Source organism: Euprymna scolopes, chromosome 18 (assembly GCF_053919585.1).
Source record: "Euprymna scolopes isolate OS-2025 chromosome 18, ASM5391958v1, whole genome shotgun sequence".
Classification (NCBI taxonomy): Eukaryota; Metazoa; Mollusca; class Cephalopoda; order Sepiida; family Sepiolidae; genus Euprymna; species Euprymna scolopes.
The window spans coordinates 66,125,102-66,152,421 of record NC_136499.1 but is presented as its reverse complement, the minus strand read 5'-3'; the positions used below and the strand labels follow the sequence as shown (position 1 = coordinate 66,152,421).

Here is a 27,320-nt window from a genome sequence, read left to right as displayed (position 1 = left end):
TCTGAGAATTAGAGGAGAACCTTACTTGAACACGCAGATATTCTCTGCGTCTCATAAAGAAATCAAGTGCTTGCCCCAGGAAAGTGCCGCTTGACATTTTTTATTTCTCAAGTTAATTTAGTCTAAAAATACAAATAATTTGATAAAAATAGATGCAGCATTTAATCGTTGCTATTTTTAGCTGCAAATGAGTCATGATGTCTAAGCCTTAAATCAATTTCACAATATTAATATTATGCATCTGAATATTTGAGATGAAAATTTCTACGACTTGAATTACTTGAACTAATAGTCAAACAATATGTGAATAGTGGTCCAAATAATACAAATCTATATGATGATAATAAGACCAATGGTTGCTAACAACAAGAAATCAATGGTAAACGGTTGTTGCGATAACACAAATTAATTTGCAAATTGCATTGGAAGAAGTGAAGAGTACTAGAAATCTGTGGAGATTTGTTGTCACTCAGATTCCAGGGAATACCACAAGTTGTTCTTAAAGAGAATTCTTTGATGATAGCCTGCGTGAAAACTTTAAGTGAGTGCATAATAATAATACGCTAAGGCATTTCATGTTAATGAGTATCTTAGCACCTTTCACACACATTTAAATAAACGAGATCATCCAATCAGTAAAAATAGTGATTGGTGATTAATTTTAAGGGAGTAAAAAGTGCACCTTGGGTTAGATTTCGGCAGCCTTGTAACTCTTCCTTCCCTTATTAGTTCTTACGTTCCATGAAAATGTTTCTGACAAAGGGGGAAGAACTGCTGTTTTCTAGATTGGAATCTATCTATCAAACTTATAGTAGGCTAGTTTTTGACTTTGAAGTAGTCTTTTCTTTTTTTAGCCCCTTACATCAAGTGACTTAATGCTTTATCTGGAGCAATTTCCATAAAAAAAAATATTTATCTTGTTAAGGTATGATTTTATCCATCTTAAAATGAATTGTTTGGAAATAAAATTATGTCCTTCATCAAATAAAAGAGTATTATTTTAAAGAAATAAATTTCAAAAGTGACATTTATTTTATTGATTCAAAGAATATTTAGCTGTCTGTTAATTTTATAGGAGAGAAAATTTATTGTTTTAAAAAAAATTCAATTGCTACAATTTTAAATGAATAAATTAAAAAAAAATGATATTTTTGTTTGACCTACTTAAAGAATATTTAGCTAACAATTACAATTTTTTTTTTACAAAAGAAGAAAGTGTTATTTCTGCTTAATACAAGGATCATTCCAAAAGTAAAGCCCTTTCTGTTTTATTTTAACTCAAAAAGTTGAAGAGCTACAGATACAGGAGTGGTATCATTAAAACGAGTAACCTTTCGTACTCCAGTTTATTTTTTACATAGTCACCACCATTCTTAATGCACTTTTGCCAGGAATTTAATGATGCATATCTGCTTCTGATGCCCATCCATGACAGGGGTTGCTTTCTTTAAAGTCTTACACTGTCAATATCTGCAATAGAGAGATGAAACTTTCAGGTCATGAATGCATAAGTTCAGTCATCATAACAATGCAATTTGTAATCCCCTCTGATTCATCCTAGCAGAATAGAAAAATAAGAGGCATTACTTTTGGAGACCCCTCATCATATTGACCCTGATAAACATTATTTCAAAAGGAATATTATTAGTTTCAAATAATAGCAATCTAAAATCAATGCTTTTCCTAAAAAACATTTAACCTTTTTTGTCTAATGGATGGATTTTCTGATTAAAGATATTTTAACTTATTTTAAAACAGCTTATTAAACTAAACTAAATAAATAGCTGTTCGAAATGACAGAAGTACATGAGAAATTTGATAATTTCTTTTGCTTTAGGAACACAGATGAACCATAATATTGACTTTTGACTTGAAACTTTCAAATTCAAGTCAGATATAATGTTATGATGCTGTCTCTTGTCTATCATTATTTTCATGACGTGCCTGTCAGAGTTTAAATCTATGATCCTCCTTGCCAAACTTAAAAAACAAAACAAAAAAAACAACACTCGTCTACCTACAACCACTACCAACAATTTCCCCTACTCTCTATTTAAATCTGAATGCAGATTCCATGAACAAAGCTTCTTTCCTAGACCGGCCTACTTGTCCAGTTGACTACAACATGGTCATCTTCAATGTAAAGAAGTTGTTGATGTCTCACGGCCACCTTATATAATCAAATTCTACACAACTTCCACCATTATCAATCGCTAAGTTGTTGTCTCTCCCTTACATTCATTAAGCATTATCCTCGAGTGGCCTTTGGGCTTTGATAAGAGGTGACTCCCTAGTAATAAAAAAAAAAGACAAAGAAACTATTCTCAAGTTTAAAGGCTATACAATTACTTTTCTAATTTCAAAGTGTCAAAACAGTAAAAACATGTCAACTGTTTTAATACTTGTAAATTAACATGTCAGCCATTTAATCAATTAAAAATGTCCGATTTGTGTTTACTTTGTAACCCTTCTAAATTTGCAAGTAATTTTGAAGCCTTTAAACTGCTGTTTAGAAAGTAATTTCAAACATGAATTAAAGTTTAAAAGGCAAAAGTAAATGATTATCATTCAGCTGTACTTCAAATAAGTTATTTTTCATCACACCCAAAATTGTGTCAATAGTTTATTGAAAGTTTAAAATACATATATATTTTTTTTTAATTATTTTTACAATTTTAAGGAAAGAACCGTCTTATATGGTTAAAATCTAAACTTTGTTTTACGATAAGCATATATTTTTGTTCCAAACAATCTGTTCAATCAATTTTATCATGGAAAAATTTATTATGCATCAAAATAGTCATTTACTGGCCATGTTTTTTCTTTCCATATGCACATCTGCAATTCAGCATAATGTATGCTAAAAACCAATCCTAACAACAACTTTACATACTTATATTTTCTATTAAATATTAAATTGTTTTTAACACGGATACATCATACTTGAGTAGGTAAAATCAAATAAATTGTTTTAAACTAATTTTCCAAAAATATTGCTTTTAAAATATTTTATGTCACTAAAGTTATGTTTGTCCATATTCATTAATTATTAATAAATAAAGTACTTTAAAAATATCTATTTACTCTAATAGGTTCAGAACACTGGATGTATACAATATAGCAATATTAACCAAACAGAATATGGATAGTCTAGTATATTAATAAGAATCAGACTTGGTTATGAAAGGGCTCAATAATTTATATTATATTAGGTTGGTGCAAAAATAATGTCGTTTTTCTATACACAGTTGAACGTCAAAAAAACAACATTATTTCTGCCCCAACCTAATATGTTTAGCTCTCCTGAACCCAATTTTGTGACAAATGGTATAATACATACTCTCAATATCATATGCTAGTCTTTTTCACTCCTTTCCATTGGGTTTCTTTCTTTTGTTGCCTTTTGCTTGAAATTAATTTTTTTATATTTATTTTCAATCTAAAATATAAATAATTCTTGTTAGAGACTAAGGGAAATAACTCCTTTTGGAGTAAAGTTGGGTTATCTGCCTTTGGCAAAGTGTGATGATACAGTTGTATAATAGCAATGATAAAATATTGTTCTTTCTACAGTTGGGGATTTATATTAGACTGCCTTAGTATTTAATCCTTATGAAAGATTCTCAATCTTATTAGAGAAAGTGGCATTTCACTCATGATGTATGACTGATTGGCAACAACTGATGTCACCTATGGCTGCATATGCTGGCAATGAGTCTTATTGGTCACCTGACATAGAAAAGATGGCACTTCTATAAGAGGGGACCAATATTGATCTGAATGTTTCCGATTGCAATTTATGGAACAGACTAAAAATGATCAAGCTGTCGCCGAACAGTCAATTAGTACCAATATTAAATGAAGTAGCTGTTTCATTTTTTTTTTTTTTTACTTAAATTTAAAGTAATTTATCTCCACCCCAAAAACGCACACACTGGAGCTCTTTCCATAAATTGCAATTGGAAATATACAAGCTGATATGGACCTCCACTCTAGGCTGTAGAAGTGTCAAATATCGCTTATTTTACAGATGCCAGCTTTCTGTTTCTGTTCATCAAAAGTTCTTTGCTTAATATTGCACATTAAAGCGGGAATTAAAGTTTGAAAATAAAAATCAACTATTATGGTTAATTTGTGCTTATAGACAAAAGGAAAACATGAATTTTTGACCATATGTTTTGTTTTTTTTTGTTGTGAAAAAGATGGAGAAATTTCTCATAAGTACAGATACAACTAATCGATCTAAGTCTGCATGGCTTGCGGAGATGCGTATAATTGATAATGCAAACATCAGAACGAAACTGATTATCAGCAGTAGCAGCTACAGAGAAATAGAAGTAAGAAGTAAATAGAACCTATGGTCACAACACCTTACTTTTTTTAAAACATCATTCTGTCCTTCATTGCTTGACAATTAAGAAAGAGGCAATCAGCACATATTTCAACTTAATACTAAATGTATTAAAACTGCCTGCTGTCTTGTTCAATTTGGAGCTGAAAGCTGATCTTAAGATGAAGAAAGCAAACAATAAATAAAGCAAAAATCTATTTTAAAGTTAACCATGCAACTTAATTTGAGCGTTTTTAGTTTTAATTGTATACACATGCATACATGCAAAGTATTCATATAGTGTAATAATAATGAAGTGCATGTAGGATTGCCAGATGACACACACGCACACATGTATGGAATAGTGGATAGGCATGTCAACACACTAATCAAAATAATGACAAAAACACATCCCTAAAGCAAAACCGATATCTTGGTTGTGAAAACAAATTTTAATCTGTAATGGATAACTGGTTATCATCTCTCGACCTACCTGTAATTCTTTTTCTACTACAGATTCAAGTCGGCTTTGACAACTGAAATATCGGTTTGGCGTTAGAGTTGTGTTTGTGTTATTAATCTTTTGTAGAGTTTTAAAAAATAGGTGGCATTAATTTGTTTTTGAGAAAACAATTTATTTATTTTTTGTTTGTTTGTATTTTAGAAGTTTGCTGTTATATGTTCACAGTAAAATGGACAATGCAAAAAGTTTCCAAATTAGAGCCTTGCTACTGGATGCAATTTTCTATCATATCCAGGACAGTTGGTAGGGAATAGCTTGAGTTGTTAGGATTTAGGGTAAGCAGAAACAAAAGAGAGCCATGAAAGATAGATTTTGAGGTGATGGATTTTGAGGTAGAGGGGAACACTTAGTTCGAAGGTGTAAAGATGGAGTTATCTGCTCTTGATTCAGTGTGACGGCACAGTTGTATAATAGCAACAACAAAATATTACTTTGTTCTACAGCTGGAAATCTCTATTATTTAATTGAAAACAGTATAAAACTATCTTTCCTCCTTAGTTACCTAAGGAGGAGGAAAGATAGTTTTCTACCATCTTCGATCATGGTATACTTTAGGGTTATGTCTGGGACAAACCAATATGTCAAAATGTATACCAAGCCTTTCTTTTATAATACAACTTCTGGCAACCCTGTGTGAATGAGAAACTTTAAGTTAGCCAATGGACAGCTAAGCTAATGTTAGTAGTAAACTAGGGGGAAAAAAATTATTTTTTTTTTTGTTCAATTTATTTGGTCAAAGCCTCTGATGCAGTAAACAACATCATGCCTGAGAGATTGTTACCTGCACATTTTGGGGCTGTTACCACCGAGGAAATCGGGGAGAGGTTTCGTAGGAGTGGTGGGTGTGGTTGGGTTGGAGGAGGAGGCAATGGCATCAAAGAGGAATGCGTTGAACTGTAAATCTCTGCAATGGTAGAAAGAACATGCTGCACATAGACGACAACAATGATGACAACAAAAAGTGCGTACACGGATTACAACAACAAAGAACGCTGTGGAGTGCAGCAACAAGATTGAATTAAACAAAAACTGAAAAAAAAAAAAAAATAGAAGGCAAAAAAAATCGGAACATGATTTGCATATTTTAGGAGGCATACAAAATTTAATGTTTGCGTTGGAGAAGAGCCTTCAACATATGCTACATAAATGATAAACTAAAAATCAGATATCTTAATTCTATAGCTGAAATAAATGTTGATAGTTACAAAAAGATGGATATATTTTTTATCATTCATAAAATATAACACAAAAACCAAAATTGATAAAAAAAAAACACATCTGAAATATAAAATGAGTAACAAGGGGTACAAAGAACATCAATCGGTTCTGTTCCTTTCTTGGTAAAGTAAAGGCAATGATTTATATTGGACTAGCAGGGGTACCTGGCATTGCCCGGGTATTTGTAGGTGTAAAAGAAAAAAAAACGAAGTGTTTCAAACCCGTGACGAACCCGAAGGCGGAAAAGAAAGTGAAAGAAAACGTTAACTTTTACTGCAACGCTACGAAGCCATAGGAAGTGAAAAGTGTTTAAATTTAGCGATGTCAATCAAAAAATTGACTTGCAGAAACGAACGTTGGCTGAAGGCCAGTTCAGCTTTTCGCTGTTTCATTTATTTGTTTCCCCCACGATGTTGGGGAAAACGAACTCCCCATAAAAAAGAAGTGTCCAAATGAATAGCAATTGTCTGATATGAGGGGTTTTCCCCACATTGATCAAAGCTAATTGCTTTTTGGATGTCCCGCCATGAAAGGCAGAGAAGCTGCCTTCGCTTTCGATTTAGTTTTGCTTACATACAAAAAAGCTGAAGAAACATGCAAGAAGGAATAGTGTGAATTTTATAAAAGTCAATGTAAATAAATGTAGATACGATGTACGTTCGCAAATCATAGATATTATAATCTAGGGAGTATATAAAAAGTTTTAAAACATAGTAAACCCCCCACCCCCAACCCAAGAACCCCGTCGAAAAAAGCCTTTGCTGGACATACAAAAACACGCGCGGGCGTTTTGTCTTTTATATATAGATAGATGGGGAGTGGAGCTTAATCAAAGGTTCAAAAGAAATTACACTAGGTGCTAAATAACTATTCCTTACTATTTACAGGTTGCTCAGACTTATTGCGAGAATGACATTTAAGATAAGAATATTAATCTGAATTGGTATCATTTGGACTATTTGGACTATGTTCTCATCTGGAATGTTATTTTCACAATGTTTCAGTCAATGTAACCTCCGATCTTGTAGAAGACCCGTGGTGTAGTGGATAAAGTACTTGATAAAATTCAGTTGTAAGTTACACTCTTCTGTAGGTTGATGGTCAAATCCTCAATGCAGGCAACACTCAAAATACAAGTGCAAATTATTTAGGACTTCTATTAATACTTACTCATGGCTGACAAAATAAGAAGATACTACCCCCTATGGATTAAATAAAGAGCTGTTCAAAATTCTGTGTATATTCCCGCATTCACCAGAAAGATTCCCAAAGTTCAACAAGATACGCCTCAAAAAAGTTGGAGGTTACATTGACTGAAATGATGTGCAAATAACACTCAAGATGAGAACAGTAGTCTGAATAATCCAAATATCAATCCTCATCTTAAAAATTTAGGAACATAATATTAATCTGAATAATTTACATAACACAAATTATCAATCCTTATCTCCAAAATCACAAAACATAATATTCAATTCAAGATTTGTATAAACTTTGTAAAATATTTGGATTTAATACCTTAAACTTTTTGTACAGTGTTTTAAACATTATTTATTTCAAACGGATTTGACTGTCATTTGTTTTTTTAAATTTCTGGACCTTTCCGAAACATAAATCAAGAACGTTAATTGGGTACTGGAACAATAAAAAAGTTTAATCATTTTAAATTAGCAGATGATTTCTTCGATAACATTTTTTTTTTTTTTTTTTTTGCTTATTTTAAACCCAAATCGATTATGGTTAAAAAGTGAATTGAAAGGAAAAAGATTGTTTTTCTGTTGTAATTCATGTTCAAATGTAACATTTTAAATTAACTTTTGTTAAGATAAAATTTTGAACAATTTCATTTAATTAATGTAATGACCAAAGAGTACCATAAGTAATTTAACTCAATAACAAAAATCCCATTTTCAAAAAAGTGGGAAAAAAGAACATCATATAGCAGTTTAAAAATACATATTTTGCAGCATGTTGGGAATTAAACATTTTTTTTTTTTACTCTTATTCATCCCATACAAAGCACAGCATCACTTGGACGTAAGGGTCACTATTTGAAACCATGTTTGAGACACTATGTTGGAAGTTAAGCAGTGAGATGCCTATTCACATTACACTTAAACAGCTATAGAATAGCTGTAAATGTCCTCTCAATTATTAAATTCTTTCTCTCTTATAAGAGTAGTTGTCGATGGGCAGAAATCAGAAACTGAAAATATTAACGCAAGCATCTCTCAGGGTTCTATCCTGGGCCCAAGTCTCTACTTGATCTTCATCAATGATCTCCCAAATCACATTCTTAGATCGTTTGTAGACATTTATGCAGATGACACAATCTATGACAACACTTCAAAGGCCGACAATGATTAAAATCTTTCTAATTCTTTCTTCTGATCTTGAGAATGTGGTGCAATGGCGAAAAAGGTGTCCAGTTAATTTTAAGGCATCTAAAACCAAGCTTCTCTCTTTTCATCATAATCGCTCTGACGCCCATCTGGCCTCAATTGAAATGAATGGCTTTCATCTTGGGGAAGCATCATCTCTTGACAAGCTTCTGAGACTGACCTTCACTCCTGATCTGAAACGGAACACATACATAGTCCCTCTTTGCCAAACTTTTACAAAAAAAAAAAAACACTCGACTATTTAAAACCACTATCAACAATTTCCTCTACTCTCTATTTGTGCCTAAATCTAAATGCAGATTCCATGAACAAAGCTTCTTTTCTAGAACTGTGTGACTGTGGAACACTGTTCCACTGGACTGCTTCCCAGATGATTACAATATGGTAGCCTTCACATTCAATGTAAACAAGTTCTTGTTGAGTCGTCCTCTTAAATAATCCAAATTCTACCCAATCTACACCATTAACGATTACTAAACTACCATCTTATATTCATTAATTCTTATCTTTGATTGGTCTTCGGGCCTTGATAAGTGGTGACTCCCTTGTTTAAAAAAAAAAAAAAAACAAACCCTCACATTTGCATGTCAGTATAATCAAGGAAACAGGGCATCAGGAGGGGTTAAATTTCAAAATCTAGCAGTTCAAGGAAAGAAACTATTAGAATAGAAGGTTTTCTGGCATCTAAAGATCTCTACAGTGTAGTGTGAGGTTTTGCTGCTTGTCAGGTCAATTGAGGGGATTTACATTAAGCGGACACAAGTTCTAAGAGTTTATCAAAAAACATTCCATTCAAGTACTTGGAAAACAGGTAGAGTGATGCAACATTTCAATTATTGCACTTTTGTTTTCTCCTTTCATGAGATACCTTTTCTCTTTGCTTTATTAGCACAACTGAACCATAATACTTGACTTTTGTCGAGAAACCTTCATTCACGCCAGAAAGTTTAAATTTTTATCGTATTTTAAACAATTTTATTCAATTTAATCAATGACCAAAAGATACTTTAATAAAATTTAAAGTAAACTTAAATACAAGTTACATATGTGTATATGTTTATAGATTTTGATGTACAGGATTTACTGCTAAACTAATTAAGCAATTATTATGGATTTTGGAATACAGCTATATGTATCTAGTTTAATTTATCTTATGTAAAGAGAATAGAAAGGACGTGAAAGCTTTTTGTGAAAATTTAACAATGGTATTAGACATCAATTAATAAATATTACTCAAATTTAAATTTCTTTGGAGTATTTTAAAAGTGTTTTAAGGGTGCATAATATAGGCACAAGCTCCCCATTTAAAAAATTTAAATATTAAATATTTCAGATTTGCATTAAATTTGATCCATAATCATCAGACAACAATTAAACAAGATTCTTTGAATTTCAATTTATTTACCTCCTCTGCAAGGAGTTAGACACAATGTCAGATGGGGTTTTTTGAAAAGATAGTGCACTCACAAAAATGCCTAAGCAGCCCTATCAGAATTTATCGGTAAGACACCTAACATGATTAGTAATAAATAGAAAGAAGGTAAAGCCTGGGAGGTGGACATCCTAAAACTGATCAGAACTATACCTCCGTCCAACAGCAACAAAGCCACCATTGGATTGATTGTCAGATGTATCCCAAATTGAATTTTAATTTTTTTCCAAGATCCCTTAAGCCTTTAATTTTATATATCTTCTAGAATCATGTAATAATGGATCTTCACCAAAATTAGAATAAGGATTCTAAAAATAAGGTTTAGGTTCATAATATCTTGATTTTAATCTTAGTAAGTTGACATGAATGTGATGCAAAACTGTTCTGTTTGGGGAATTTATTTTACTAATCCTTAAAAAAAAAAAGACAACCTATAAAAACTGTAACTGTAAGCTTTTATTTCTGACATCTTGTGACCCATCCTATGATTTTTCATCTTCACCTGTAACACCCATGAAATAGAATAACTTCCTGTTCCACCCACTATAGGAATTTCTGCCACTCCTGTCCATTCCCCATGACCGGAATCAAGTGACAGTACCCAGCATAGAACACACCCAACTCAAGACCTTTATATGGAAATCCCTAATTACATTTTTTTTTTTTACAAAGGCCCTTTCTTACAGCTCTTATATCCTCTATTTTAACAGTTTCCAACCATTAAACAAACGAACAAAATAAAAAAAAAAGTAAAATCTTTTGTCAATGAATTACATTTGATAACCAACTCAGTTTCCTAAATTTTCACTCCTTCGCACTAATATATATACTTTACGAAAAGTATATATATATATATATATATATATATATATTTATTACGAAAGTATATATATATATATATATATATATATATATATAGGAAACAATTGGTATAAAGAGTCTCCTCTATCCCCCAACTAAATGTTTGTATACCTTTATTAAATAAATGAACCATTCTATATTCACCAATATTGTACAATGGGGAAAGGAGTGGCTGGTTACTTTTAATGCATCTAAAACCAAGCTTCTATCTTTACATCATCAACGTTCTGTTCCCCATCTGGCAACAATTAAAATGAATGGCTCTCGTCTTGGGGAGGCCTCAAGTTTTGACAGGCTTCTGGGCTTGACCTTTACTCCTGATCTTAAATGGAATACGTACATCAAATCTGTTGCCAAGGCCGCTGGAAAAATGGTCGGATCCTTCTATCGATCCAGTAGATATCTCACTGCTGATGCAATTCTCTATCTATATAAGAGCCAGATACGTCCAAGGATGGAATACTGTTGCCACATATGGGCAGGAGCTGCTAGAAAAGACTTGTTCTGCCTTGATAGGGTTCAAAATAGACTTCGTGGCCTGGTGGGAGATGTTCTTTTCTCTTTGCTGCAACCTCTATTTCACAGAAGAGATGTTGCGAGTTTGTCTCTGCTTTATCGTTATTTTCATGGAAAGTGTTCGACTGAGCTTCAATCTATGGTCCCCCCCCCTCGCCAAACTTTCACAAGAAACACTAGACTAGCTGAAAACATTATCAATAATTTTCCCCACTCTTTATCTGTGCCTAAACCTAAACATAGATTCCATGATCAAAGCTTCTTTCTTAGAACTGCACGCCTGTGGAATTGTCTTCCGTTTTCCTGCTTTCCAGCTGTCTATAATATGGCTGTCTTCAAGTCCAACGTGAACAAGTTTCTGATGAGCCGTTCCACTTAAGTTAACAAATTTACCGAACTTCCATTACTATCGATTACTATATTGTCCTTTTGACTACTCTACACTCTTTAACCTTTATCCTTGAGTGGCCTATCGGTCTTGATAAGTGGTAACGTCTATGTAAAAAAAAATAAAAAAATAAAATAATATATATATATATATATATATATATATATATATATATAGTTTTTGTGACTTCATTTTCCACTCTTATTGTTTTCCTATATAAGCTTCAATGAAATTTGTTGCGCTTTATATTATCCCGATAAGTTTCTTCTTATAAATTTGAATTTATTCTATTCTCCTAACTCTCTAAGCTATATATATATATATATATATATATATATATATATATATATATATATATATATATATAAGAGTATAATTTAGATGTGTGCATATATTTATATATTTTTGTATCTACTGGATTCACTCTTAGAGCTTATTAATCTATGATTATGAATTTTGAAACAGAGCTACTAGGTATGAGGGGTTGTGATGTGGACTATATTTAATTTTAGCTTTATGCAAAACGTGCAAACAGAGATGAAAGCCCTTTGTGAAATATCAAATATATCTGATTTTTATGAAATGTTAGCAATAGCTATTAAACATCAATTAACAAATATTTCCGAAATTTCAATTTCTTTAAAGCAGTTTAAAGGGGGTTTAGCAGACATAATAATAATAAGCTGTCACTTGAAAATTAAATTATTTCAGACTAGCATTGAATTTGATCCCGAGTACTTAAGTATCAATGAAGCTAGATTTCCTGAATTTCAATTTTTTTCTTAAAACTCCTTAAGCTTAAGCCTTAAATTTTAGGAATTTTCTATAATAATAATCATGTAATGGATTTTGATAAAAATTGGAATAAGGATTCTTGATGTAAGGTTTACTCACATTATATCTTCAGTTTGATCTTCAATCTTCATAAGTATACATAAAAGTGGTATAAAACTGTTCTGTTTAGGAAATTAATTTTACCTGTCTTGGGACGGGTATTGTTCTAGTTTTATGATATAGATGCCTTATTAAATTTTGTTAAATAATGAAAACTTTCATTTTCTTTGCTTCATATTATCAGTTGTTTATAAAAAATGCCAGAGTATTTTTACTTATTTATTTTGTTGCTGTTTTTTTTTTTTTAATTTAGAAAGTTCAAATCTTCCCTTGGAGCCCATTTGGGCTTATCTAGACCTTTTATCGTTTTGATGGTGATCCCTAGAAACCAAATTTAAGTACAAAAATACATATCAAAAGAAACAAATATAGTTTCTTAGTACATTTGGAAAAATGTCAAGTTTAGTACTTTGGGGAACAGAGTAAAACGGTTCAGTATTGGAACAACAAAATAACGAGAAAGAAAAAAACAACAATCAATAAACTCTCATTCTTTGGTAGATAAAATGAATGACCTATTAGAGATATAAAACAAAAAAAAAATTAGCAACGTAGTCTACCATAGTCTAGGGCAATCCAAAGGCTCCCTTTTCATTAGCTATTAAACCGAGATGTAACGAAAACATCACTCCTTTGCCCAAATTACTCCACTTATTCTTGATCCTCGCCTTATACTGATGCGTGTTAAGCAAGTGGGCACCAAGTACTGTTTTTTTTTTCTTTTAAGTCTTTAGATGACCCAACCGAGGCTTGAACTCCAGTCTCCCGACATATTAGTGAACACTTTAACTATAATACAATAATGCAATATAGTTATGTAAATATTTTAAGCAGGAATTTATTTGAAGACAAAACAAACTATTAGGCTGGTGCAGAAATAATGTCGTTTTTTAATGTTCAACTTCATGTCAAAAACCGACATTATTTTTGCACCAACATAATATAATATTTTGGAAATAAATATTAATTATTTTTATGTCTGCAGACACTTGTTTCACGCTTACACAATCATAAGTGTAGGAGGTGATAATTACTGTTGGTCAGGACACACACACATAAACAGGCAAAAATAAAAGAAAAAAAACAATTTAAAAAAAAAAATCAATGCTAATAATGATGACCTGATATTTCACTTTGTAAATGGCAAATCGCCTACATGGGATGCAACTTTTGTTGACACTCTACGTCCTCATCAATAACAGAATTGATGACAAATGCTGGATATGTAACAGCAGAAGACCGCAAGCAATCAAAACAGATTTGATCTTCTTGAAGATTTGTATTTCAACTGATCACCATGGAGACAAGTGGAGTGATAGGCCCTGTTCAATAGAACATTTCTTTATTAGAGATCTGGTCTGCATGCATTGTCGATGTTGAGGTGTTTGATATGAGAAAAGTTGATGACCACATCATCTAATGAGATTTTCCGTCTGGTAAAAATTTTTTAAAAAAGAGTGGTTTATAGTGTCCAAGATGGCATTAAGTGAAAACTCTGGGCTAGCAATGTTTAGCATATTATAATTTATAATATGCTAAACATTGCTTGCCCAGTTTGCCCTAAATGCCATCTTGAACTCTATAAAGCATGCCATTTTTAATTTATAATTTTATAATAATTTTAGTTACAATCTAGAACTCAAAACATTGCTAATTGAGCCAAGTGTAAGGTTTGCAGCAATTAAATTACCGTAATGAAATAGTACAGTAATTTCAAAACATGTAAATATGAAGGACTAGAGAAAATATGAAGGAATATAGACAATAGATAAGTCTTGCAGACATCAAGAGTGTATCATGCAGATAATTAACCATGCAGACATTCATCATCATCATCATCATCATCATCATCATCATCATCATCATCATCAAAACAATATTGAAAAAACAATCACAGCCAACTATGTTGATTGTAACAACAAAATGAACAGAAAACTTAAAGTTTATTTTTAAACCAACTCAACATAAACCTTACAAGATGAGGATGTCCATTTTACCTTGGATTTTAAATGAAATTGCTTTCTATTTAGCAGCAATAATACAAAATTTTTTTCATATTATTTTTAACCCTTTTCTCAGTAATTACCAATTATTGTACCGTGCTGAAATAATAATATTTATAAAGCCATTCTTAACATGGGGAGGGTGTTTTGTAACTATTCTGTACTTTCACCTAACAATTTAATTAAAAAAAAAGAAGACATCATAAAACTTGAATTTAACTTGAAAATACTATTTTAAAAATAGCATGGTACAATAAGTGCATAAGCACCCTTTTCTCTCCCTTTTTTCTTCTTCCATTTTTTTCTCCTTTCTATTTTGATTTTATTTTTTTATCCTATTTTTATTTATTTCTTCCCCATTTTTATTTATTTTTCTATTTTTATTTTATTTTTCTATTTGTATAATTTGTATTAGTATTTTATGATCTAATTTAGAATTGCAAACTTTACGGAAGTATATATACTTATCTAGGTCTATCAGTTGTTAAAATAAAGAGAAACATATTCATTCTTAATTGAACTCACTTATACAAATGCTCTGATAATGTTATTATAATTTTATTATATAATTTTATTATTTTCGGCTTTTCCTTCTGATGAGTTAGATGCATAGGAAATCTAGGATATATAACTCTGTATTTTGACTAAGTATTAATGAAACGGTCCATCCAAAAATTATCTTTTTGGAAATGAATAAAGTTATTCGAATCTAACTTTCTTTATATTCCAAAAACCAAAAGATGTAGTTAATTCACCCTCATAAGTTTTCATTAATTTATGTATATAAACTCCCAAACAGGCATATCATATTGATAAAAGGATCAATTATTCCTCCCACTTAGTATAAATAAATAACAAGTTCAATACATTTCTTCCACTCCTATTAATAGGGTTCTTGGTTTAGTGATAGAGCATCAGTCATTAATCTCTCAGATCTTGATTTTCAAATTTTGTTAGGTCCAGCCATACTGAGGAGTCATAAATGACAATACATGTGCCTTGGGATAATTATCTCTTTCTCTCTCTCTCTTTCCCTCTCTCTCTCTCTCTCTCTCTCTCATATATATATATATATATATATATATATATATATATATATATATATCACAAGTTAGTAAAAAAAAAATACTCATCAAAGTACTCGATCACAGATTCTACAAGAGCTAATAGTATTTTTTCTAAAAACTATGCAGTATGCAGTAACCAGGTTTCATCTACCTGGTTGTCTTAGATTTAAGAGAAAATCTTTCCGGAATATAAACAAACTGAGGTTTTTTCCTTTATCAAAATGGCCAAATAGATAAACCTCAGGTATCCACAACAGACACAGTTTCATTTATTTGCACACATACACGTGCATATAACTGAAATTTTAAAATACTTTCAGATTACAGCTTGTATAATACTGTAAAATTAAAGTCCATATAAATATTAGTATCAATATTTATAAGACAATCCAAACCATATAAAAAAGCTCAATATACAAGATAGAGCATTAATGTAAATGAAAATTTAGAATTAAATCCAGTAAATTAAAAAAATTACAACAAATTTAGATTTCAACAAGCAATACAAAAATTTTAAGTTTCCCCCTTAATCCATGGATTTTCAATAAATGGCTCATCTCAGAGGAAATACATTTGTTAATTCACTGAATTTAATTCCAAATTTTTCATTATATATAAGTATTGGAACTTAATTCCTACAGGAATGATACATTTGCTGCATTTGTATCACACTCATGTTTGCATGGATAGTACCCTTAAATAAGTGGTTATTTGTTCATCCTATTAGTCAAGTAGCCAAGTTCACCCCTACATCAGGTGCATTCTCCTAAACTTTTCTTTTATTCTTTAAAAATGGATTGGTTTATCACAAATCACTTGAAGCATCTCCTACTATGGAATGCTGATGGGGTTGTCTACACATTATTTTATGAGACCAGAGTGACTACTTCTTATGTGCTGTCCTATCTATCCCCATCTTCCAGCCTTGTGCCATATCTTCCTGTGGTGATAGGAAGGTTGATACCATGTAATCACATTAAACAAGAAAATATTTCCTAAATACAATACTAAAGGTTTGTCATTAATTATAGCAGATAGAAATTCTGTTGACACAAAAATGCCTACCTGGCAATGATGTAAATTGGTTCTAACGCTTTCAAATAGAACACTGAACATGCATTACTGTAGATCTTAAAGCATTTATTACATTTGCTAAAGAGGTTATGTTTTTGGTTGAATTTGTCACTATGCTTGTTAGTGTACAGCCTAACATCCACATCGCTTGCCCAATTGTCACTAAACTTGGTCTATAATATCAGTCATGATCTAATTTAGAACTGATCAAATTTTGGGATATCTGATAACTGAAAAAGTTTCAACAGAGCCAAAATTTTGATATGATGTAAAGATCTGATTGTTGCTTTTTGCTAATCGTAACCATTCAAAATTTCAGTGTAATCATTTTCTTGAGTTATCACCATTTACATGACGTAACTTTGAGAATACTTCATGCAATATGAAGAAGATTAGACTTTGTTTCATCCTTACCTTGTCATGCTGAAGTATGTAATCTCACTTGTTCTTCTTATTATTAAATGGAAATTTCAAAAGGTCTTTTTCAAGTAAAATAAAAATTAATTCAAACAAACTGGCATTGCAGATTATACTAGTAGCCCGAGAAGGTTGTAGGATCTAGAGTTATCCTTGAATTGATTCACCAGAAAAAAATCAGGTTCTATCACTTAACTTACTGGCACACAGTTGCTAGGTACGAAAAAAAAAAAAGCAGCCATGACACCAGAAATGTAAGCATGTGTTTGAACAAAAAAGATTAATTGCATACATGTAGCTTATCTATCTTCGCCTTACTTGCGAATTATGTAAATAGATTGGTTAAGTTTTGCAGTTTGTCTATGTATCTTTTTTATCTGTTCCTACTTAATTCAGAAGAAAAAATGGTAACTTGTGATGCAATTTCAACTTCTGATTGTTTTCAGATTTGATGCATAGATCTTGATGCTCTTTGATAACAATAAGCATGATGCAAAATTTCAGTCAGATCAGATAAATAGTTTCTGAGAGATCACAAATAGCGTTGGCATAACTTTGATAATACTTTATACAATATGGAGAAGTAAGCTCCAGATAAAACTCTGGCCCATCCTTATGATGTCATCTTGAGTTGTAGTAGGAATTTTTGACTGACTTTTACATACTTGTTAGTTTATACAAGCTCACCACAAGGATTTTACGTCAAACATGGGCCAACAGCATCCTCACCTGTTGTGTTGAAAAACAGGAAAAATTAATTTATCCACGCTATCTAACCTTTGAGAGGTACCCATCTGATGTATCCAGGGTCACACTGGCACACAAGAAAAAAAAATATTATAAAACTTTTATTAATGAAAATAATGTGGTCCTTGTGAATAGAAAGGAAAGGCCTTTCTAATATTAAATAGAGGTTATCATAAAACAAACATTGTGCTACAGATTTGGCTGGGAAAACAGACCCACATTGTTCAAGCAAAAAAGTTAAAGATAAACAGGTCATTTATACAGACCAAACTGCTTATTACTTGTTAATACAGTAATGACCAAGAACCCGAACATCTATGAATCTGAACAAATTTTCTGAGAAGATTTTGTCTCAGATTCTAAATGCTTATTTTAATTGTAACACAAATAAAGGCAGTTATACTATATTATCATATAGTATAGTTCAGTCTAACATTTGTTTTACATGCTGGCATGTGTTGGACGACTTTTAGAAATTGACTTCCAAACAACTAACCTAACTCTGGCCAGGTCTTTATTTCTCCGTCTTTTCCTAAAATTTATCCTCATCATTGCCTCCCATACTTTCCTTAGCTTTGCCTGCGAACTGAGCCTGCTACCTCAACTGTTCTACATTTACTAATCTAAGAATTCTTAGTCTTTCAACATGGCTATATCATTGAAGTCTCCTGTTCAGATTTAATCTACCTCCGAGATTTCCAAATTTAAGCTTGCTTTGTAGACTAACATTACACATCCATCATATCATTGATTTCTTTGCAACATATGTCCTGAACTCTCAATAGCCAGTACAACTTAGAATGTTTATGCATAAAAGGAGAAAAAATTCCCAATTAGATTATAAATGTTTCCTTCTTAGCAAAATTCTTACATATTTTTGACATTATGAAAAAAAAAAGTTATTCCAATAATTTGAACATTTTTATTTAAACAAATCTGGAAGTTACCGCATGATAAGCAACAGCACTTCATGTACAGTTGTATATTGTATGTATTTATAGGAAAGGACGTTTTTGGATCCAACACTGGTAGCCTTCAACCATATTTGACTAACCCATCAACAAGCAATATTTTACATTTGAATTCCTTGGTCTTCATGTTAGAATGACAGTTAGTACTTGTTGTGTCATGGGGCAATTTTCATTTCATAAGAATAGTTGGGGATGGATTAAAACGTCTGACTATTATTTAAATATTTGAAAATTTTAAAATAAAGAGTTGGAGTCAAATATTTAGTAAGTCTAAGAGTCAGTGTCTGATATTTACAAAAACCTAGAAGTCGGAGTAGGAATTTTTGAAATCCTAGGAATCAGATTAGGAATTTTTGAAATCCTAAGAAAAAAAGTAGGATTTTAAAAAAATCCTATGAATCAAAGTGAGAATTTTAGAAATCCTAGAAGTCATAGTAGGAATTTTGAAAATCTTAGGAATTAGAGTAAGAATTTTTTTAAATCTTAGGAATCGGAATTTTTGAAATCCTAGGAATCGGGAGTAGGAATTTTTTAAATCTTAGAAATTGGAGTAAGAATTTTTTTTTTAAATCTTAGGAATCGGAATTTTTGAAATCTTAGGAATTGGGAGTAGGAATTTTTTAAATCCTCGGACTTTGAGTTGAAAGTTTTTAAATCCTAGGAATCGAAGTAGGAATTTTTGAAATCTAAAGAGTCTGATACTTTCCCACTCTGCATCCTTATTCATAACTTAATAATGATGTATTATTTTTATGACAGATGCTAGACTGAGCTTTAACCTATGATTCTCCTCTGCAAAGAATTTGCAAAACTTACTTGTCTAGCTAAAACAACTGTCAATAATTTCCCTTAATCTTTATCAGTGTCTAAAACTAAATGAAAATTCCATGAACAAAGTTTATTTCCTAGAAATATCAGTCTGCGGAACACAATACCATGGGGGTGCTTCCCAACTTACTAACATTGTCATTTTTAAATCTAAAGGAAATACTTTCTTGTTGAACCATCCTCTTAAATAATCAAACTCTACCCAAGTTCCACCACTACAGATCAATGTATTGTCTACCCAACACTACTTATCCCTTATCCTTGAGTGGCCTTTGGACTTTGATAAGTAACGAACCATTAGCAAAAAAATGTGTTTTTAAATATCAGTGAATCTAATGAGTTTAAAGTTCAAACAGGATTGATAAATATTCAAAGATTTTGATTTAAAAGAACAAAAAAAAAAACAATGAACACAACAATGGGAGAAAAAGCAAAGAAACAAAAAAGAGTCAGGACAAGTAAAAAGACGTTTCATCATGCCGAAAATCGAGTCAAGATTTTACAGTAAGAAAATAAAGAAGCGCAAAACTGATGCAAATTTTGCTAGAGAAATTCCTTATATAAAATTAGATACAACAAAGGAAAATCTAAACCTCAACAACAAATTTTATGAATACAAACTACAATATTTAGTCTTAGGCTGTTCAAAAGTTTGATAGGTATTTCATCCTATTAAAAATACCCACTCTCCAAATTACTAAATGAATAATTTATTTTGATTTTATTTAATTAAATTCCAATAAAAGTATTTAGTTCATAAAATATCACTGATAATCCATTATTTGATAAAAAAGATTTTAAAAAATATAATTCATTGAGGATATATTTTGCCGATATGTCATAAGAATTGTTAAAAAATTTCAAATTTTCTGTTAACTTGAGTCATGTGGTACATAGTAAATACGGCATAATCATGTTAACACCAGTTTTCATTTGATCACCAAAGTTAAGTTACATTTAGACTAGTCAGTATCAGATGGGTGATCATTTGGGAATATAAAATAACTGAGCACTGCTTGTGAATTGATTATTCGTTAAAACCTTCCTTCGTTTGAGGAAACTGGCTCAACTTGCCTAAGGTGAATGCTGCAATAGGTACCGTGCTGTGTAGTGTATGATACAGGACTTCTAAATGTTACTAATAGTTCTGAAATTATTATTTGCATAAGTTAATTATGCCCATCTCAAATTATATTTTAATAACCTGAAAACATGTTGCTAAGATGATACAAATCTACTGAATTTTTTTTTTTAATTCAGTTTTAAAAATTTTACAAGTAAAGCACGATGCAATCATTTCAAATCCTTTTTTTTTTATTTTTAGCACCAATTATATTTCTCCAAATTACATAATTATCGCAAATAAAATTGAATAAATGAAACTGCCATCATTTCTTTACAGCATAAGTACACTTGCAATCCGATATATAAAGTTATCTTGTCCAATTTTCAAACAGCATTTAAGCTGAAAAATAAAACTTCCCTTCTGACTAGCCAATTTTAATTTGTGATTGTTATATTATTATTATTATTATTATTATTATTATTATTATTATATGTTATGTTTTTAAATAATCACCTAAAAATAAAAATAAACAAGGGGGATAAATCATTTTAAATTGAAGAATATAATAGGAGTTTTCTACCTTAAATTAAAAAATGTGCAAGCAAATAGAGATTAAAAACTAAAATGACTTTGCGGCATCCCAAGTAACTCTGGGTGGGTACAACCTGTAACTAATAATAACAATAACTAATAATAATAACAACAAATAATAATGATGAACCACATCAACTTGTTCAACGAGCTTTTCTATGAAGAGAGCAAGACAATTTGCACTGACAGACAATGAATAAAATGAAAGATGATATCCAAGACATGAACACCAAGGAGGAGAAAAGAGGGAAGGGTGGGACTTACTCATTTTTGGAGGAGGAAGAAGAGGAGGATGCTGCGGCACCCCCTGTGGGGCCATTGTCAGAAGAGGGCAGCTGAAAATCGGTGTAACTGGAAAAATAATTTTGGTCATTATTGACTCATGCTGTCTTCTGTAGAAATAAGACAGTATTTACTCAACCATCCATACAATAAAGCTTCTTTTTTTTTACCCGGAAGGCAGGAAATAAAGAATTATATTTTCAGAATTTTTTAGATTAGGATCGATAATTTGGATTATTCAGACTACTGTTCTCATTTTTGATGCTATTCTCATATTTCAACCAATGTAACCTCTGACCTTTTTCAGGTGTATTTTGTTGAACTCAGAAATATTTCTGTTTAACTCGAGAATCTATATAACATTTTGAATTGAACTTTTTATTTTATCTACGGGAGTAGATTGTTCTTATTCTGTCAGTAAGTAGAAATCTTAAGTAATTTTTAATTATATTCTTAGTAGCTAGTAGCACTTGTATCTTCAACTTTCAAAAGATTGTTACTTAGAATTGATTATTACTTAACACTTTATCTGTTGCACCACAGGTTTATGTGGACATTGTAAGAATAACATCCAAGATTAAAGCAATAGTCCAAATCATCCAAATGATACACATTTCCCCAAGTAAATACATTTAGTCACATTCCCATGAGGTTAAGATTGAGTTTAACATGATCATCATGAGTTGGGTAATACAAGAAAAGGAGGAAGGGGTTTGCTGAAAAATATAAAAGCTTTGATTGGTTGTTAAGAAAGAAGGTGATTTTGAAATAGCGGTAAATAGCAGTAAAAACAATTTTCTCATGGTCAGTTTAGAAAAAGGGAATTGACTATGTGAAGTTTATATAAGAAGAAATTTAAGTTAATAGAAGGCAGAACAATCCAAAGGTATAACAGATAGACTCAAACTAACACAACTTAAGATAATATACATGGTGAAACCAGCTATGCAGCTTGACTTTTATTGATCCAATTCATGTGTATATGTATAGCTATACATATATACATGTCTTTCTTTTATTAATACAATATTTTACATGAAGGATGTTCTTATGTGTGTCAGGTGGTCAGTGTAAAGTTTGTCGCAATAAAGGTTTAGGGGACTCAAACACAGAACGTTAACTGTGAACCACCCAAAAGTGTTTGTTGATTCTGAAACTGGAGTGGACATACAAAACAGAAACCACATAAAATGAAAAGAAAAGTAAAAAAAAAAGAGAACAAAAAAAAAGAATTAAAAAGATTATTAAATTGCCAATACTTTGGTAGAAAAAAATATATGCAGAAATTTATAGATTTTGTGGAATTCACAAAAAAGATTATTTAATTAATTGGCATTCTTACTGAGATGAGTAATTTGTATTATTTATCCATTTATTTGTTGCGGACTATTATCCAGATCTTCTAGTTGTTGCCTTTTACGATGTTTCGGCTACCTGACAAAGGCCAGAGGAGTAGTTGACCAAAACATTGTGAAAGCAACTAGAAGATGAGGATAATAGTCCGCAATAAATAAATGGATAATTCATAAAAAAAGAGTATATAAATAAAACACTAATTTGATTTCAGTTAACACATTTTGTGGCAAATGTTTTTTTTTTTTTTTTTTTTTTTTTTTTTACAAAGGCATCACCACATTATCAAGGCCCAGAGGCCACTCAAGGATAAGGGTTAAAGAGTGTACAGTAGAAATTGGTCAATATAGTAATCATTAGTAATGAAAATTTGGTAAATTTAATAACTTATATGGAACGGCTCATGTTATGTGATTAAAGTGAATTTTGGTAGCTACCTTGATTTTTCAGGAAGTAAAGTACCAGACTGGACTGGAAATGTGCTCCTATAATATTAAAGAACTCAATTTTAATTTCATAGCTTGAATTTTAAACTAGTACCTGGTTCAGTTTCATACCTTACTCCCTGAAAAAGCAAGATTACTGTCACTGATTACATTACTCACAATTACTAATATTAAACATTTTCTTAATGTAAATAGGTCTCAAGCGAGTAGGTAAACCAAAATAAATTGTTTTTGATTAATTTCATAACTGTATTTCCTTTAAAATATTATGTCACTAATAGTTATGTTTATTTTTATATTTTTAATTATGTACTTTTATAAGTCATTAGTGACCACTTTTGTAGTTATCTAAACCCTCATCTAGCTGGTTAAAGTCTTATAAATTTTTTTAAAAAATAGGCCAAGCTCCTTAAGCTTTAATTATTGAGGAAAGATGGTATTCATCAGGTATTCATTTAGAAAGGGAAACATGCAGGTGTAAACCAAATTAATTAAAATCTCATAAAAGTTTATACCTGTACATCCGTTTGAAAATTTATTTGTCAGGTGATTTTACTTCATTTTCTGTACTTCCCTTTTTTTAAACACTTTGTCTAATTGAGGATGGCCAAGAGGAAAAGGGAGCTTTTTTTGTTTTAATAAGGAAATAATCACATTTCCAAAAAAAAAAAAATATTATATAAATAAATTAAATGGATGCATTTTAAAGATTTTATTCATAACCTCTCAATCTGGTGCAGATGAGAACATATACATATATATATATATATATATATATATATATATATATATATATATATATATATATAGATTACTTCATTTAATCACATAAATTACTATACAAAGATATAAGTTTATGCATAAATTTTTCAGTATTTACTTCAACAGTGCTCAATACATAGGAAGAGCTAGGTAGTAAGTTATGAAAATATATATGGCAATTAAGCTACACAGAATATTCCACATTTCATTCTCATGAGAATTTGTCAGGCTTATGCAAAAAGTTGTGGTTATCACGCATTTATATATAGTAATGTTTTTTGTTAGCCAATCAGCTTTCTAGTTGCCACCAAGCTTATCCTAATCAACCAATGGGTGGGTACTTACAGGATAAAGGCGCAGTTGACCTCTAGTTCACCCCTTCTCTTTGTGTGTTTATAGGAAGGGTAGATATCCTTTTGTTGTAGTAAGCTGACCTACTTTCAGCCTAAGTGTAGTTGGATATGTTATTTTGTGGTTTTCTTTTTTATTTTATATTTCGGGTATTATGTTAGTTTTATATATATATATATATATAGGCTTATTTATTAATATATATGCTTATTTTATTTTTATTTTATTTATTTATTTTCTATTGTTATTGTCAATTTCAAAATTTATTTTTTATCGCTATTCTAGAGTAAAGTTTATCCTGTGCACACAGTTGTTTGCTATTTCTCTCCTACAGTTTAAAAAATGTTGGGGTTCTTTAAAGAATAGGATAGAAAAGTTTTCATTTAGGCATAATCTACATGGATCATCTAGGTCCCTACATGTACTTGCTTGTCTTACTATTTTCCATTTGACTATCTGCAAACATCCACTTTCTTTGAGTTCCCAGTATTGGTTTGCTAGTACTATTTTCATCCTGTGTTTTGTTTGTGAACATACTTTTATAGTCATAATACCTGGTTTTGAAATCTAAGGAGGTCATACCTACATAATATTTCTTGTTTGTTGTTTACCAGGCCACAATATTTGCAAAAGAAAACCCAAATAACATGATCGCCTGAAACTACAGATATGAGGACACATATTTCATGAAAGGCTTCATTTAGGGTATCATATCAACAACTACCAACCAAACCATGGACACATTAATGCACTGATACATTTAAAAAACAACTATAACATCATCATATCACCTGCAGACAAAGGCAGTGGTGTCGTAATAATAAAAATGTCCGAATATAAAGATAAAATATTTAAACTCTTACAAGATCAAAATATTTATGAAAGAACTAACTCTGAGGTAATACAAAAAGAAACAAACATATTTAATAAAATGTACAAGAAACTAATATATAATAACAAAACCTGGTCATCATACATCAAATACTACCCACATATTCACATTTTATAAGGTCTACCAAAGACGCACAAAAACAATATCCTGATTGACTCCATTATTTCAGGCATTGGCAGTACTACCCATAAAATTGCACGGGCCATTGCAAAATTATTAACCCCATTATTGGGCACAATCAGCTCATCCCATATTAGAAATTCCGGTGACTAACTTGCCAAAATCAAAAACCTCAAACTAACTAACAAAACTATGAACAGTCATGATATTGAATCTCTATATACAAAAAATTCAACAAAAAATGTGTCAAACTACTTCCAAAACATCTAAAGAAAATAAATATTAGCTTCCAGTTTCCAATAGATAACATAATTAACATCATAAATTTATGTGTCGACATGACTTATTTCACCTTTGACAAATTTTACTACACACAGAAGTTTAGCCTCCCAATGGGTAACCTCCTCAGTGGAGTCTTAGCATGTCTATTTCTGAAGTTTATAGAAACTTGACTCTTTAAATACAGATTGCCTAAAAATGTATCTTACTTTAGATACATAGACGATATCTTGATTTTCTTGTCCAAACCATCCAAAGTAGAAGACACTACCATGAAATTAAATAAAATTGAGCCCACTATAAATTACACATATGAAAAAGAAGAAAATGGATCCATATTGCTTCTTGATATTCATTTAATAAATAATAATGAATTGAAGTATAAAGTCCATTGCAAACAGACCAATAAGGGTGACTATATACACTTTTACTCTCATCATAACAATAGAGTGAAAAGAGGCACCATAATCGGTTTGTAACTCAGAGCTTTAAGAATATGCAGTAATGCATTAAAAGTGTGTTCTATGTGTCAGAATTCTTCCTTTAAAAGAAGAATTCCGACACATAAAACACACTTTTAAAGAATTGCAATAACCACCATACTTCTTACTAAACACCAAAAGAAAAGCCCTAGAAATCTTTAAGCGCAATCAAGACAGTACCATAATTAGAAAAAACACTTAACAGAAATATTATCTTACCTACCAATAGTAAAAACAACACCATATTGAAAAAACTAAACAAAAATAGGGATTTAAATATCTGAAATAACCTTCTCAACAATCAGAGAAATAATCCATAAACCTAAATCTAATTTCAAGCTATAAGCTGACATATACTCCATACCTTGCCATGACTATGGACAGATATACATTGATGAAACACAACGCTGTCTTGACAAGAAAATACACGAACATAAAAGGGACATACAAATGAACAACACCCTTAACACCATTTTTCCCCACATTATGGAGCATGACCACTATTTTGATTTCGAAAACGCAACGATTCTAAAAACAATACACAATAAATCTACACATCATTTGTTGGAATCCACCCTTATCGCCTACTCTCCCAATGTAATCAAACAAAGGAAAGGATTTTTTAATATTTCTCTACACTTATATAAAATAATTTAGACACTAGTTAATTTTTCTTTTTTATCTTTTTTTAGCACATATTGTATATACAATATGTGTATATACACATATTGTATATACACATGTAAATAAGTATAATATACTGTTCCCCTGCCCCCACCTCTATATATACTCTTAATTAATCTTCTCATCAGTGAGCATTTTACACTTTTACTCTTGAAAAAGCCCACACTGAACAAGCGAAATATTGTCAAGTTTTTAGGTCTTTCTACTTCCATTTTTATCATATATATATATATATATATATATATATATATATATATATATAAAATTACTTTTATCATATATATATATATATATATATATATATAAAAAAGTACTTTTATCATATATATATATATATATAT

General features: G+C 30.8%; 1 protein-coding gene across 18 annotated transcripts in view; it reads right to left on the bottom strand.

Annotated features, from left to right (window-relative positions):
* The window catches only part of LOC145297650 (SHC-transforming protein 1-like), a 438,749-nt gene that overhangs the window by 61,048 nt on the left and 350,381 nt on the right, over positions 1 to 27,320 (bottom strand). For 5 of the 18 annotated variants that reach the window (XM_080143788.1, XM_080143792.1, XM_080143790.1 and 2 more), the window contains 2 exons: positions 21,593 to 21,679; positions 5,635 to 5,757 (listed from right to left, as the gene is read on the bottom strand). The exons of 5 other annotated variants lie outside the window; for them this stretch is intronic. In XM_080143788.1, the coding sequence (XP_079999914.1) occupies positions 5,635 to 5,757; positions 21,593 to 21,679 (210 nt within the window). The remainder of the gene's footprint in view (positions 1 to 5,634; positions 5,758 to 21,592; positions 21,680 to 27,320) is intronic. 8 more of the 18 variants (XM_080143795.1, XM_080143800.1, XM_080143796.1 and 5 more) reach the window with 2 other exon arrangements.